General features: G+C 36.1%; 1 protein-coding gene and 2 long non-coding RNA genes across 3 annotated transcripts; all 3 read right to left on the bottom strand.

Moving 5' to 3' along the window:
* Positions 1-3,134: 3,134 nt before the first annotated feature.
* Positions 3,135-5,395, bottom strand: LOC146935111 (uncharacterized). The gene is made up of 3 exons (XR_015033074.1): positions 5,269-5,395; positions 4,938-5,161; positions 3,135-3,256 (listed from the first exon to the last, which is right to left on the bottom strand). It is a non-coding gene; the product is annotated as an uncharacterized LOC146935111 (long non-coding RNA).
* Positions 5,396-9,247: 3,852 nt separating this feature from the next.
* LOC146935110 (uncharacterized) lies at positions 9,248-11,472 on the bottom strand. The gene is made up of 3 exons (XR_015033073.1): positions 11,364-11,472; positions 11,033-11,256; positions 9,248-9,369 (listed from the first exon to the last, which is right to left on the bottom strand). It is a non-coding gene; the product is annotated as an uncharacterized LOC146935110 (long non-coding RNA).
* A 3,595-nt stretch (positions 11,473-15,067) lies between these two features.
* LOC146935109 (F-box/kelch-repeat protein At3g23880-like) lies at positions 15,068-16,240 on the bottom strand. The gene has a single exon (XM_085757594.1). The coding sequence runs from the start codon at positions 16,238-16,240 to the stop codon at positions 15,068-15,070; it is 1,173 nt and encodes a 390-aa protein (XP_085613720.1).

The following is a 16,240-nucleotide window of genomic DNA, read 5'->3' as shown; positions in this document are numbered from 1 at the left end:
GTCTCACACGGGATCTATGTAATGCAATAGAATTACCTCTTGTGAATTAGGGGGCTAAAATCGCAACTTTTTAAAAGTTAAGGGGCCACTAATGCATTTAAGCCTTTTTATTTTTTAGGTAACCCAATGAATTATGACAATTGTTTATGCACGTGTTCACTTCTCTATTAACATTTTTGTTTATTTTTACAAAATTAATTTTACTGTCTAGCATAAACATCTCAACAAATAAGTCATATCTACTTTCACTTTATCATCCAAATATTTTATTTGTTTGTGTTTATTTCTTCCTAAATTTATTTAAAGATGATTTATTTCACTAAATTCCTATATTTTCATGGAATGACTTCCTATATTTTCTCTATGTATATGTAACCAATTTTTGTTTCCATTGAAACTAACCACTTATCTCATTCTCACACTTTTTTGTGTTTTATTCTGTAGTATTTTAGTATTTATTACATAAAAAATTATTATTCTTTTATCTTTCCTTCTTTTTTCCAAACACTTTTCAAGTATTTTTATTTATTAGGGTTTTTTTTCCTACTTTATAATTATAATATTCGTTTTGACTATTCCCATCTCAGTATTATTTTTCTAATGATTAAGTTATTTTTTCATCTCATTATTCTTTATTTTTGTATGGGTATTTATTTTTTCTACCGAGAATAAAAAATGAAAGATACTCATTTATTATTGGGTTAATAAATCTTTACCCCCTTGTAATATGAGCGACTTTTATATATCCTTTATCCAAAATTATTATTTTTTTTGATTAAAACATGCATCTGCCTCACCATGATAAAAAAAAATATAATTCGGATTCCAACCCTGTAATATGATGATCATTTGGTTATGGACTATAATGTAATATTACTGGACAAAATTGTTGAGATGACACGCTGATTGTGTAATTTTGATGACGTAACACGCTGACTTGGTTGTTATAATTCTTTTTCATTTATTCTTTTCAATTGTTTTTATGTATAGATTAACAATTATTTTAAGAAAGTTACATTTTAAAAAAAAAAATTACATTATCTTCATCCTCCAAACCTTGATCATCCCTACCGATATTTATTTTTTACTATTCCCCTCTCGGTATTATTTTTCTTATGTTTAGTTATTTTTTTCATTTCATTATTCTTTATTTTTTGCATAGGTATTTATTTTTTCTATTGAGAATAAAAAGTTAAAGATACTCATTTATTATTGGGTTAATATATGTTTACCCCTTGTAATATGAGCGATTTTTATAACCTTGATCCAATTTTATTTTTTTGTTTTGTTATATGTTCACCCCTTATAATATGAACGATTTTGTAACCTTGATGCATTTATATGTTTTGTTTTTTGGGTTAATAAATGCATCTAACTCACCATGTTCCAAAAAAAAATATTGAATTCAAACCCTGTAATATAAATTCTTTGGTTTCGGACCCTGATGTCATCTGACCGGAAAAAATTGATGAGGTGACATGCTGACTGTGTAATTTAGATGATGTGGCACACTGAACCATTGAAACTTGGATCCATATCAAGATTCAGATCTACCATCATAAACCAACCAGCATTGCCACCACGGACAAGAAGCACCACAAAAAACATCACCAACACCATCACGAACTACCCCCAAAACCTCCACGAACCACCATAGAACGCCACAAACCAACACCAGCACAAACCATCCACAGATTATTTAAAAAAACGACCGCCGGATGAAACGGGTGGCTGAGTGATGCGGATGGCCAAAGGCAAGCGTCGCACCACTCAACGATTGCATCTACATCACACCGGATATAGGTTGGATTGGGAGGGAGGAGGGCGACGTTGGAAATCTAGAGAGAGGTCAGAGATTAATGTTTTTAGAGAGAGATTTTATGTTTCCTTCTACTATCTTGATTTTAGAGCAAAGACACTAACATCACAAAAGTTCTCTATTCCTATTTGTATTAGTATAAATAAATATTCAAGAAAGTTGACGAAAAATATCATAAAGTACGACTGATGTCGATGAACATTCAAACTCAACATTGCAAAAATTCGAAGCGGCCACTGTTTCAGAGTTTAATAGATATTTGAGAGAAGATTTTTTTTTTTTTTTGATAAAAGATCTTTGAGAGAAGTTAGTAGTTGCAATTCTTCTAGGGGTTTGTTACATAAATGATGTATTAGAGTTCTATTAAGGGTTTTTTTTTGTTTGAGAAATTTCTATTAAAGGGTTTGGTGCATATAATTTCATATATTTTTATTAATAAAAAATGTTATTATAATAATCTTTGTAAAGTTCGTAGATACGATAATTCAAGGAATATTAAAACAATCAGACCAATAAAAATAAAACAAAAAAACACAAAGGACAAGTGAGAAAAGTGATTTCTGATTCCTAAAGTGAGACCATTTGTTTAAGATTACAAAAAGAAATTTTGTGAAATATGTGTTAGATTTTTTTTTTATTATGCCAAAAGTGGAGTAGCATGATGCTACTACCACCCAAAATATATATAAAAAGAGAAAAGATCTAAAAACATCAAAGGAAGGAGGGGGACCAAACCAAAACATCCTTAAGAAGGAACAAACCTAAACAAAGGCCATCCTATCTTGTTATCTATAAAAGACCTTTGGAGAAAGGTAGGAAGATTACACCAGCAAGTAAGATGATTCAAGGACAAACCAGTGCTAAGCTGATTGGGATCTGGAGATGCTCAGCAATTTGAACACCACACCAATTATCAAACCAGAAATTTATCATTTTGCCATCACCTAAAAGCCAAGCAGAATTATTCATAATGACCTGATACTCTCCTTTTATACTACTCCAGATTGATGAGTAGATGTGATAAGAAATACAAGATTTCTCTCTAAGTACTCTACTTCTGATTAGAGTTGCCCACTGCTCGTTTGAGTGAATCATATCCCAACAACACTTTAAACTGGTAGCTTCACTGAGACAAATTAAAGACTTGATGCCCAAGCCACCCTCATTAAAGTCAGAATGTAACACCCATACCAGACGTATCTAGAAAGTCTAGCACGTGTGTTAATATTAGTACTGGATACATTAAAATTTTACAACATAAATTACACACGAATGAATATTTATACAACAAATTGCGTTCGTACATAAAACACATAACATCACAACTATACATATATATGTTTTCATCCTTCAATATCCAAAGCATCCTGCAGCGACACGAACGCACACTTGCTGAAACATTCATCCGACTTCAAGCTTGCATAGCGTCCTGCTTATCTGAAACAAATAAGGATTGGGATGAGACATAATGTCTCAGTGAGTTCCACCTAATCCTAGGCTATAGGCAACCTCAAGGGAAACCTACGGTCACCACGTGTCTACTCTACAACCTGACGGTTGATTATACGTGTGTGGGGACTTGCATGCTTAGACGGTAGTGCATACTAGAGCCGTCATACTCTTATCTTAACGTGTTATAGGCTTCACTTCCTATACGTGTCATGGCGGTCGAGGGGAACCTAAAACCGCATTGCCAAAGATACGCTCTACATATCAAGGCCTAAACATACGTAATCATGGCACGAGTCTAAACCGGACGAATAGGGGAAACCTAAGATCGTCATCGGCATAACATACTTTACTTGTTCTCTACATAACTTGCACATGTCTTATGGCATCTAATGCCCTTGCTCATAACTTAATCATACTTGTAATCACTCTTACATACTCATGAACATAATCATAAACATAACATACATAGTCGTGCATAAGTTCATTCATTAGGTTAGCGTTGAACAAACAATTATTATCTTGGTTCATTTTACGGATAGTCCCGGGTGGAGTAACCCCGAGATCAATCCCATACATGACCGATGTACGTACATCGGACTCCCTCGGTGTCGTGCGGGTCCCTTGCGGCTTAAACCGTTCCCCTTAGGTCGAGAACCTCCCGTATCCCCCTAGCGTGGATAACAAGAGACACGAACACCTACGTCTTGTTAATTTCAGTGACATGCGGGTCCCTTACGGCTTGAATCGTTCCCCTTAGATCGAGAACCTCTTGTATCCCCCTGATGTGGATAGCAAGAGACATGCCACCTACTTATTAATTCACAGTCTTGTCGTACATATTCATAAACATATTCATACATGCTTGCTTATTACCTCGGACCCTTGAGTCGATCCGGTTGGCGGTAAACTTATACATTCTTATTCTTAGTGGAGAGATTAACTAATCAATCCATGGCTTAATGTGCTAACTAATCATACATGATCATATGCGAAGAGATTACGCTTCGCGTCTTACTTACTTAGGTTCATTCCTATACTTAACATACTTAGGGATTTCATGCTAAACTTGCTAGTTCTCGACTACTATGTCGAGGCTCTAGTTCTTCCCTTCCTTAATGCTCACTACCCGAATAAATCGGCTTAAACTCTCTTGTTCCTTTCTTGATGTACATGTTAAGATCACCATGATTCTTGATTCGAGGTTGCTTGATGTTATGTGCATTGATTAGATGTTGTTTTGGGGTTACAAAGTTATAAAACGATGAAAGAAAAGCATCGGAACGCACCACGGGCCCTAGAATGGACCAACAGGCCAAAGCATGCTGGCCCATCCAGAGAGCCACGCTATTAGCGCAGCTGGGGCGTAGCCCTTGCTGAAGAATTTCGCTATTAGCGTATATTTCGCTAATAGCGTGGTTCTTCGGGTCTGTGGTACAAATTTTGCTATTTTTGACCCAAAACTCATCCTAAAGGTTCCTGCAATGCACCAAAACATCCAGCAACATATATATACATTCTAAAACATCTTTCATAGCCATATTAACATGTACAAAGCAAGATCAAGGCAAGGGGATAAAATTCTAATATTTTCTAATCTTAACATAATTCATGTTTTCTTGCAAAATAAACACATAATCCCAAGGGAGGGTTCTATCTAAGAACTCACCTAACATAATCCTTGTGATTCCTCAAGTTCCAAGCTTTTCCAAGATCAAACCCTAGGCCAAGAATCCTTGTTCAATCCTTTCTCTTTGTTGTTTCTTGTCCTTGAAGCTTCTATGATTCTTGTTTGATCACCTCTTGCATGATTTGGAAAGCCTAGGATTGATTGGAGAGGGAAGGGTGGCGCCATCTTAGAGAGAAGGAGGAGAGAATTCTTTCTCTCAAAACCTAGAGAGAGAAAGAGAAGTGGAAAATGAATAATTTTGGCCCCAAAACACTTATATACTCCCTTGCGAGCAATTACCCAAAATACCCTTCGCATTAGTCGCGTTTACCTGGCTCTGATACATAAGTCCATACTTGACTGATATCACCTAATATTAGCTTCCCTCGTACTTAACATTTTCGTCATACTCACTTTCCATGAATCTTAGTCCTCTGACACATTTAACAGATAAAACTTCCATTAGCTGACGAACGGGATATTACATTCTACCCCCCTTAAAAAAAATTTCGTCCTCGAAATTTAGAGATCACTACCACTTATCATGACAAAAATTTACCATCTATGGTCTGAGCCAAACATTTTCCATTCAAACATTTCCAAGAAGTTCATCATGACTTGTGTTCCGTCTTGTTTCTTGATTCATATACGTAAGTATATAGCTTTCTTGATCTTAATATCACTTAAACTTTGATGTTATCTTAGTACACCATGACTTGGGACATTCCATGCTAACATAAACTCATTGTTTCAGAATATATCTTACCCGCTTAACATAAACATTCTTGTAAAAATATATTACCATAAACATGAACACTCAGGATTTGCCTTTTAACTGGAATCCTATGGAAACCAGGTTTGCCCTGCAGCGCTTACTTGTAACTTTAAAACATATTTCATACCTACATCTTATCATGAATACATAATCTTACTGTACCTTGAGGCACATGCTTTTTACTTATATTACTCATATAAACAATTCCACGGATCACTTATCTCTTCCTGAGTCTTAGGAAATCTTCGATCTTATTGCATCTTATCACCCGTACTGAGGGGTAACTTATATAGCTTGACATGAAAAAGTGAAATCAACTCACCACTTCATCTGATAATCTATTAATTAACATCGTGGTTCACATGCTCTTGAAACTTATTAGCACATCCACTTGCACATACATCGTACACTCTTAATACACTTCCGTGTATCCTACATGATATTGGCTTCATATAAACATTGTCGTTTCCATAACATGTACATACTTTCAAGTGCCATCTCTTGTTAAATGATAACGATACGTGTTCTAAAATCTTCCTTAAAGAAAAATTTTTTTTTTCTTAAACTTTGGTATTCGGGTTCTTGGAACGAATTTATACATAACTAAAAAGATTTTATCATTTCCAAAACTGATTGTATAAGGAACCTCAGAACCACCGGACGAGTTTCGATATTTTGGAAAAAGATTTTACAACTCGTCCAAAACTTGTCCACGACGAGTTGGTCCTGAAGTTTGTACGTCTTAAGTGAGTTCACTTACGACGTATCTCATCAGTTTCAAAAATGTATAATTTCATAAGTTTAGATAAAAACATCGTTCCCAAGTTCCATAATACCAATCTTAGTCTTAAAGGTTATAAAATCATGGCTTGACGTATCCTAACAAGTATCGTTTTCACCCAACAAGTATTGCAAACATGAGTATGAATCTCTTTACACAACACTCGAAAGTTGCTTCTCTCTTATGATAACATGCTTAACTTCGAAGATAAATTCTTCCCTTGTTTAACCGATATACATACTTGCCATACCGCTTACATATCCACAGGAAATCCTTGGACCTCTTAACATAAACTTATTCCTCTTCTTCCGAACACTAAACTTGATTCTCCACATTATCTCATTTAGTTATCGCTTGAGCGTTAATACCTTTTTCCGGAACCCGGTTATCATTCTTGATGCTTTGATTCTTTACTTGAGTCACAAAGTGTAACCTTCTGAACCTTACATACTTCCCATTATCATCTTACTTAGGTGATGGCACATATTTGAAACTTTTACCTTAGCCAATGCTATCTTATATAAACATCCATACTTACTTATTACATTGAGAACTCCTCGTTTGTCTTATGATGCATCTGCTAAACTTGCCTTACTAACCGAATATTCTTCAAAAAGCTTCATACATACTAAAATTCCCATGTTTCGTGTTTAATGATTAACTTCCATGGCGCTACTCTGATTCCCACCGGTTGGCTTAAACTAATACTCTAACCCGTTAGAGCAATTGAGACTTCAATTCTTGCTTACCACTAGAATACTTACTTCTAGAACTATTCTCAAGATCTTCCATGTTGCAAACAACGACATAACCTCACACCTGTCCTAACCACTGCCTTGTAAGAATAAAACTCATGATAACTTATCTTATGCTCATAATACTTGACTTGGGGGTAAACCTTATGTTCTTGCTGGTTGCATTTACCATACATATCATATTTGAACCTGTTTCGAGTAACTCAAATTCCATTAACTAACCCATTTAGCACTTGAACATGACTTTCTTAAATATCTACTCCTTGTACCTTCGCATTCTCGCCAACTATATTTTGCTTAATCATACCAATGCTTGCTCATTAATTTTTCTTTTAAAGAAACTTCGTTAACTAGCGCACAGGTCATTGACGTTGATGATTTTCTATTTTATAAATATATCGAGTTTAGGCCCCGTCCGTTGCTCTAAAATCATAGAACGAGTTGATAACACATACGCGCCATCAAACCTAGACTCTAATAAGTCTAGCCCGCTCTACGAGTGTCGAAGCAACCTGGTTCCTAGAAAAATCTCGTGAATTTTCAAAACGTCAACTTCAATCACCCATACGCATAAATCTTTCTAAAATTATTTAAACTTTATAATTCAACATCGTATCGAGCCTTAGCAAGTCTATTAAGCAAAACATAGGTTCGAGAGATACGTCATATTTCCACATAATCCGTGAATCTTGTGATTTCTCATAACTTTGTACCGCTTAATTTCTTACTTACTAACTCATGCATAAACACCGGTGACTTTTCTTCTAAATGCCGGAACTTTTATACTCTTGATCTTGGCTTGTTCTTGACACATTAACTTCCAATACTACCTTAAACCGGATTGATTCCGTTAATACTTGTCCATGCATTTTCTTCCTTAGAAATCATAGGAGGTGATGTGCATTCGATACTTGATGTTATAGAGAGTATTGGTTACATAAAAGATTGTGAAAACAACCCCCAATAGCTACTGAAGCCCTAGAGACGAAATGACAGTTTTTGGAAAAACTGAAAATTTTCGCTCCAGGTTCGCTATTAGCGAAATCCTCTGGAGTAATTTCGCTATTAGCGAAATTTTCGCTATTGGCGTGGTTTCTTCAGCACAGTTTTCCAAAAATCATATTTTACATAAAAATCTTATTTCCTCAAGTATCCCAATGCATATCATTCCTTCCAATCTCTTAAAGCAATTTTATAACCTTTGCATGGCAAGCATTAACATCATTCGGTTCAATTCAAGGCACGTTAGAAACTAATGTCTTGTTCCTCATAGCACTTAACATAACTTCCACATAAAACCTTAACTTCATTCACATGTTGTTATTCCTGAGAGCCTGCTAACTCCGTCAACATATGTCGACTTCTCACTATCTTGTATCCTTGTACTGCATTCCAGAATATCATAATTCCGTTCCACAACAATTCTTACCGAAACTTTCGGTCCTGGTTAGATACATATATCCAACTTCTTCACTTACGGGTACACGAAATATCATTAACATCTTACCCAACACTGTTGGAACATTCCTTCTTAACATGCCTTACATTCCCGGAGGATTCACTCTTGTGCTTGGTTAGTTCACCGGCCACCTTTTGGCACGATCAAACTCTTACTAATACTTATCTGAGTTCTTACTTCTGAGTTCACACTTTCCAGTGCATCTTCATCACATACTTCATTCCTCCAGGGTCCTATTCAGCTCTCAGGCATCTGTCCTAATCGTCGAATGTTAAATTGAGTTGATCAGGCTCAACTAACAATGACAAATAGAACATTTACCCGGAACCCAATGGTCCCACTACCTTAGTTGTAATTTAATGACCCAAGGCACGGTCTGAATCGACCTGCTCTGATACCAATTGTAACACCCATACCAGACGTATCTAGAAAGTCTAGCACGTGTGTTAATATTAGTACTGGATACATTAAAATTTTACAACATAAATTACACACGAATGAATATTTATACAACAAATTGCGTTCGTACATAAAACACATAACATCACAACTATACATATATATGTTTTCATCCTTCAATATCCAAAGCATCCTGCAGCGACACGAACGCACACTTGCTGAAACATTCATCCGACTTCAAGCTTGCATAGCGTCCTGCTTATCTGAAACAAATAAGGATTGGGATGAGACATAATGTCTCAGTGAGTTCCACCTAATCCTAGGCTATAGGCAACCTCAAGGGAAACCTACGGTCACCACGTGTCTACTCTACAACCTGACGGTTGATTATACGTGTGTGGGGACTTGCATGCTTAGACGGTAGTGCATACTAGAGCCGTCATACTCTTATCTTAACGTGTTATAGGCTTCACTTCCTATACGTGTCATGGCGGTCGAGGGGAACCTAAAACCGCATTGCCAAAGATACGCTCTACATATCAAGGCCTAAACATACGTAATCATGGCACGAGTCTAAACCGGACGAATAGGGGAAACCTAAGATCGTCATCGGCATAACATACTTTACTTGTTCTCTACATAACTTGCACATGTCTTATGGCATCTAATGCCCTTGCTCATAACTTAATCATACTTGTAATCACTCTTACATACTCATGAACATAATCATAAACATAACATACATAGTCGTGCATAAGTTCATTCATTAGGTTAGCGTTGAACAAACAATTATTATCTTGGTTCATTTTACGGATAGTCCCGGGTGGAGTAACCCCGAGATCAATCCCATACATGACCGATGTACGTACATCGGACTCCCTCGGTGTCGTGCGGGTCCCTTGCGGCTTAAACCGTTCCCCTTAGGTCGAGAACCTCCCGTATCCCCCTAGCGTGGATAACAAGAGACACGAACACCTACGTCTTGTTAATTTCAGTGACATGCGGGTCCCTTACGGCTTGAATCGTTCCCCTTAGATCGAGAACCTCTTGTATCCCCCTGATGTGGATAGCAAGAGACATGCCACCTACTTATTAATTCACAGTCTTGTCGTACATATTCATAAACATATTCATACATGCTTGCTTATTACCTCGGACCCTTGAGTCGATCCGGTTGGCGGTAAACTTATACATTCTTATTCTTAGTGGAGAGATTAACTAATCAATCCATGGCTTAATGTGCTAACTAATCATACATGATCATATGCGAAGAGATTACGCTTCGCGTCTTACTTACTTAGGTTCATTCCTATACTTAACATACTTAGGGATTTCATGCTAAACTTGCTAGTTCTCGACTACTATGTCGAGGCTCTAGTTCTTCCCTTCCTTAATGCTCACTACCCGAATAAATCAGCTTAAACTCTCTTGTGCCTTTCTTGATGTACATGTTAAGATCACCATGATTCTTGATTCGAGGTTGCTTGATGTTATGTGCATTGATTAGATGTTGTTTTGGGGTTACAAAGTTATAAAACGATGAAAGAAAAGCATCGGAACGCACCACGGGCCCTAGAATGGACCAACAGGCCAAAGCATGCTGGCCCATCCAGAGAGCCACGCTATTAGCGCAGCTGGGGCGTAGCCCTTGCTGAAGAATTTCGCTATTAGCGTGGTTCTTCGGGTCTGTGGTACAAATTTTGCTATTTTTGACCCAAAACTCATCCTAAAGGTTCCTGCAATGCACCAAAACATCCAGCAACATATATATACATTCTAAAACATCTTTCATAGCCATATTAACATGTACAAAGCAAGATCAAGGCAAGGGGATAAAATTCTAATATTTTCTAATCTTAACATAATTCATGTTTTCTTGCAAAATAAACACATAATCCCAAGGGAGGGTTCTATCTAAGAACTCACCTAACATAATCCTTGTGATTCCTCAAGTTCCAAGCTTTTCCAAGATCAAACCCTAGGCCAAGAATCCTTGTTCAATCCTTTCTCTTTGTTGTTTCTTGTCCTTGAAGCTTCTATGATTCTTGTTTGATCACCTCTTGCATGATTTGGAAAGCCTAGGATTGATTGGAGAGGGAAGGGTGGCGCCATCTTAGAGAGAAGGAGGAGAGAATTCTTTCTCTCAAAACCTAGAGAGAGAAAGAGAAGTGGAAAATGAATAATTTTGGCCCCAAAACACTTATATACTCCCTTGCGAGCAATTACCCAAAATACCCTTCGCATTAGTCGCGTTTACCTGGCTCTGATACATAAGTCCATACTTGACTGATATCACCTAATATTAGCTTCCCTCGTACTTAACATTTTCGTCATACTCACTTTCCATGAATCTTAGTCCTCTGACACATTTAACAGATAAAACTTCCATTAGCTGACGAACGGGATATTACACAGAACAAACTTTCTTCCAAGCAACAGTAACTAGTTTCCTTTTATCTGTGTCCCCACTCCATATAAAGTTCTTTATCCATCTTTCAATCTCTTTGAGCAAGGAAATAGGCCAAGAGTAGACTGCCATAGTATGAAGGAGCATATTATTAATCACTGATTTTACCATTTGTACTCTTCCTGCCATAGAAAGTAAAGAAGCTTTCCATGAAGCCAGTTTTGACTTTATCTTATCTGCAATTGGTTGAAAATGAATCACTTTTGGTTTGCCCTTGAAGATTGGAGCTCCAAGATAGTTGAAAGGAAGTGCTCCAATATTAAATCCCAACATGTTGACTATTGAGTCTAATCTCTATCACTGATGCCCCCAGCATATATAGATGATTTGTTGATGTTAACAATTTGCCCTAAGCAAGTAGCATACTTTGTGAATAACTCTTTGAGGGAAATCAAACTGGAATTCTTCCCTTTGCAAAAGACCATGAGATCATCAACATAAAAGCAATGTGAAGGGACAAATACTTCTCTAGTTCCATTAATAAGAGAAATTTTTCCCTCGTCAACAAGGAGGGGAGATAGAGGGTCTCCCTGCCTGACACCTCTATTGCAGTTAAAGAAACCATGTTGAGAACCATTAATTGAAATTGAGACTTTTGCTGATTGTAAGATGACATGAATCCAATGACAGAAAGTTGAGTTGAAACCAAAACAGTTCAATACTTTTAGAAGAAAATCCCACATTAAGGTATCAAAGGCCTTTGAAATATCAATCTTTAAAGCCAGGTTGCCTCCAAAGCATTTCTTGTCAAGAAGATTGATGGCTTCTGATGTGATGGCAATGCAATCCTTGATATTTCTTCCCTTTATAAAGCCTCTTTGTTCTTTGGAAATGATATTAGGAAGAATTGAAGCAAGTCTATCTGCAAGAATTTTAGAAAGAATCTTGAATTTGAAGTTTGCAAGAGCAATAGGTCTATACTTATCAATTGAGTCAGCATCAGGAGATTTTGGGATCAAGATAGGTCTATACTTATCAATTGAAAATCACTAAAACAAACTCCTTTGTTGTTTTGCCTTTTTTGTGGATAAGACTTACTTTTCTATTATAATATTTTTTTCAAACGCAAGCAATCAGACCCTTACTTTGTAGATGTCAAACAATGGATTAAATGTCCTAAATTTGTAACAAAGCATTGAGTAAAAGGTTGGTGGTAAATAGGTAGTTTTTATTATATAATAGTAGTTTTTTTTTATTATATATAATAGTAGTTTTTTTATATATATAATAGTAGCTTGTAGCTGCTATGGACAATATTGCATCCTGTGACATAAATTCATTAAGAATGATTCAAGAGTTACTTTGTTATGAAGCTAACAGGGTTGATAACAAGTAAGAACAACCCTTAAAAATACAGCTAGCCATTTCTTTATGACACACTCTACAGCCAGACATTTGATAACCAAGTGAGTATCATAATCAATGATCCAAATTTGGAATGCACAACTCTAAGGAAACCAAGTACCAAGTTTGTTGTAAAAAAAATATATAGAATCAAGTACCAAGTGAGAATCATATTCAATGATCCAAAATTGGCAGGCAACCCTTAAAATTACAGCTACACATTTTCATCGTGGACTGTGAGGTGAAGCGTGTGAGGTAATTTTGTCGGTGTCTTACCATAGCGCTTGTGACCAGCGTGCGATTAGTCTCAATAGAACAATCATTAGGGTGTTAAATAAAGGTATGCTACGGTGATTTTAGTCATAACATGACGGTTTTTGTTGTTGTCGAAACCGCAATGCAACTGGAATTGAGACTACATGGAAACCGACAATTATGTACAAACATAACCACATCAATGCCATTAACGTGACTTATCAATCCATAGCACCTCATCAGAGTAAAATGATAGCATGGAATGAACACAAATCATGTTACACAAAATAATCAAAACTACATATCTTAATCATCATCAATTAACAGAGGTTTCATATTCTACATGTCAGAACCTCAATGAAAAAGAAAACAATAACATAGAAGGAAAATAAAACTACGCAATTAAAATAAACAGGACATGTATCTTATATTTCAAGCACCATTCCAACACTGCAAAATGCACCGTTCTAACCTATACTTTCACCGCAAAATAGTTTTACTTCCAAACCAAAAGCTGCTCTTCACGGAAGAAATTTAACAAACACAACACGGGAATCTTATAAACATCATTCATTGTTTTTACAAATTCTTTTTAATACGGACCCAATAATCTATAGCACATAGCTACCAAGTGAATCATCTACACACCAAAAAATACACTGCAATGTTATACCAAGTACTTGAAAGAAAGTAGAAGATTGGACAGTCACTTAACCAAGAATCTTGTTTTCTAAGATTTACTTCACTCCGTTATGGTTCACTCGAGTGTTGCCAGCAGTAGAAAATTCTACTCGGATACAAATCTTGAAAGATCAATTTTGCAACACAGGCCAATACAACTATTGGACAGCGGAAACCTTATTGAAAGTTTGAAAAACTAAGGACAAGGAAGAGTGAAGATTCTTGGGCAGAGTTTCTCTAATACCACAAACTTAATATATTATATGAAAAAGTTCTATTAGGTAGTGGAAAAGTAGTGTATCAGTAAAATTTGTCGGAACTGGTGAATATGCCCTCAGTAAAATTTGAATCATGCTTTGACGTTAATACATGGCTTGGCTATTTCCAGTTTCTTTCCTATATGGATTGTAGCTTCAACTATAAAACTGAATAGCACAACCACTTCAAATTTCTTATTTATTTGGAGTTCTTTACTACTTCTCTTGATGATCTTAATAAGACTTGACTTTCTTGATACCGAATTGCTAAGGATTAGAACAGTACATATATTGAGGAAAGTCTTTAAAAACAACAAAAGTTCTATTTACAATATGAAATATCTTAAATACATAGGTCAATATCAATATTTTAACAATAACATGGAAATCTTGGAACCAATATTAACACTCCAACATTTGAAACCTCTCCAACACTTAAGGTTCAAAACATATTCTTATGTGCAAGGATAGCAAAATTTATGTAGAAAAAGTTTCAAAACTAACGCATTCAAAAAGAATGTACCGATATACATGAAGTTCAAGTGATTCTTTCGCTCTTTTAACCTTCACAATGAAGCAGGGACATGATAACATTTGATTTGATAAATTCGTAATGTATTATTAAAGATTTGAAGCAAACATTATGAAATTCTTGTAGCTCAAAGCAGACATTTCAACAAACATATTAATGACCTGACATAACATCCATGTCCTATTTCTAATGTTAGAAAATCTAGCCTCAAAAAATCTAAAGGAATGCATGATTGTGAACTATATAAAATGAAATTCATGATGAGAGTACAAAAAACGCAATCAAAGATATAATTGAAAACTATTGCAATTTCTCAAGTTGCAGATTCAAATGACCATTGGTTAACAAATATTCATGAAGTAACCAGGCGAAGGTTCTAGTTAGATCTAATGCTTAAGTGACCTAGCACCTCATCTACATACACATTAAGAACAAGTCGATATTAAACTTTCAACGCAGATTCCTGGGGTGTTTTCAAATCTAATACACTTTGAAGTACCATCCCTAGAATTGTAAAATATATAATCGCATCTCCAACCGTTTATACACTTGAGGAGCACTTGTTCATCCTTAAAAATATATATTGCCTTCATAAAGGTTGGCCTGTGAGAAATAGCGAACAATTTTGTCCAAGATTCCTTATTTCCATATTCCTTCATTATCCAAACATCATCACCAGAAAACATGATCAAGCAATCCCTGAGAACACTCAAGTACAAAGTACAAGCATCGACCTTACCAATATCACTAAGCAACAAAACCTTTTGGTAAGACTCGTTCCCCAAATCAAAAGAAAGAATAAAACATTGACTTTTGTTAGTATCTATAGAAGCCAACCAATTAATCGTGCCACTCACACATTGCCCAGATTTCTGAATTGGGACAACAACAAAAGGGAACACTGGAATGCTTTTCCATGAATTGGTACCCAAAGTATGAACCTTCACTTCTTCTTCTTCAACAATATTACCACTGATATATTCATATACGCGTAAGGCAGACACAACCTTGTAATTGTCATTAACAGGATCATATCCGAAGCCATTTATCATTTCCGTAAAAGGTAGCGGCTCTCTTGAATTTTTGTGAGGGGGCAATTCCTTGAATTTTCGAATGGAAGGGTTCCACAGTCGAAACTGAACCAGAACTGATTCTGCATAATAGACAGCAAGACAGAGGATGCCATTGCATGAGCCAACTAAGTAACCACAATGGTAAACAGAAAACCTGAGTTTTTCAGTGTCGGTGGTGATGACGTTGGTGAAGACAGAGTCAAGTGGGAAAGACTTAAGAACTAATTTATACGAGTAGTTTACCCAGTGGACGTTGTGTGTGGCTGAAAGACTAAGGTGCTTCTTATGAAATTTCGTATTAGAGATTAGATAATTCCATGACTTGCTGGCACATCGGAGCTGAAGGAGGAGCTTAACGGGTAACCTACATAGGATTTCTTCAATGAGTTCAAAAGGAAGAGTGGGCAGCGACCGCATGTGAAGTGACGCTGATGTTAGGGTTCCAGTTAATTGTTGCCTCTTAGGGAAGACTGGAGAATAAAGAGTGTTGTTTTGCTTGTCACAACCCTCACTACCTAGCGTCAT

This window comes from Medicago sativa, chromosome 3 (assembly GCF_051527215.1).
Source record: "Medicago sativa cultivar Bolivia chromosome 3, Bolivia_mono, whole genome shotgun sequence".
Classification (NCBI taxonomy): Eukaryota; Viridiplantae; Streptophyta; class Magnoliopsida; order Fabales; family Fabaceae; genus Medicago; species Medicago sativa.
This window is presented reverse-complemented; position numbering and strand designations above follow the sequence as displayed.

What these genes read in the sequence shown, in the direction of transcription:
- LOC146935109 (XM_085757594.1), bottom strand. Translation starts at nt 16,240, where the DNA reads ATGACGCTAGGTAGTGAGGGTTGTGACAAGCAAAACAACACTCTTTAT.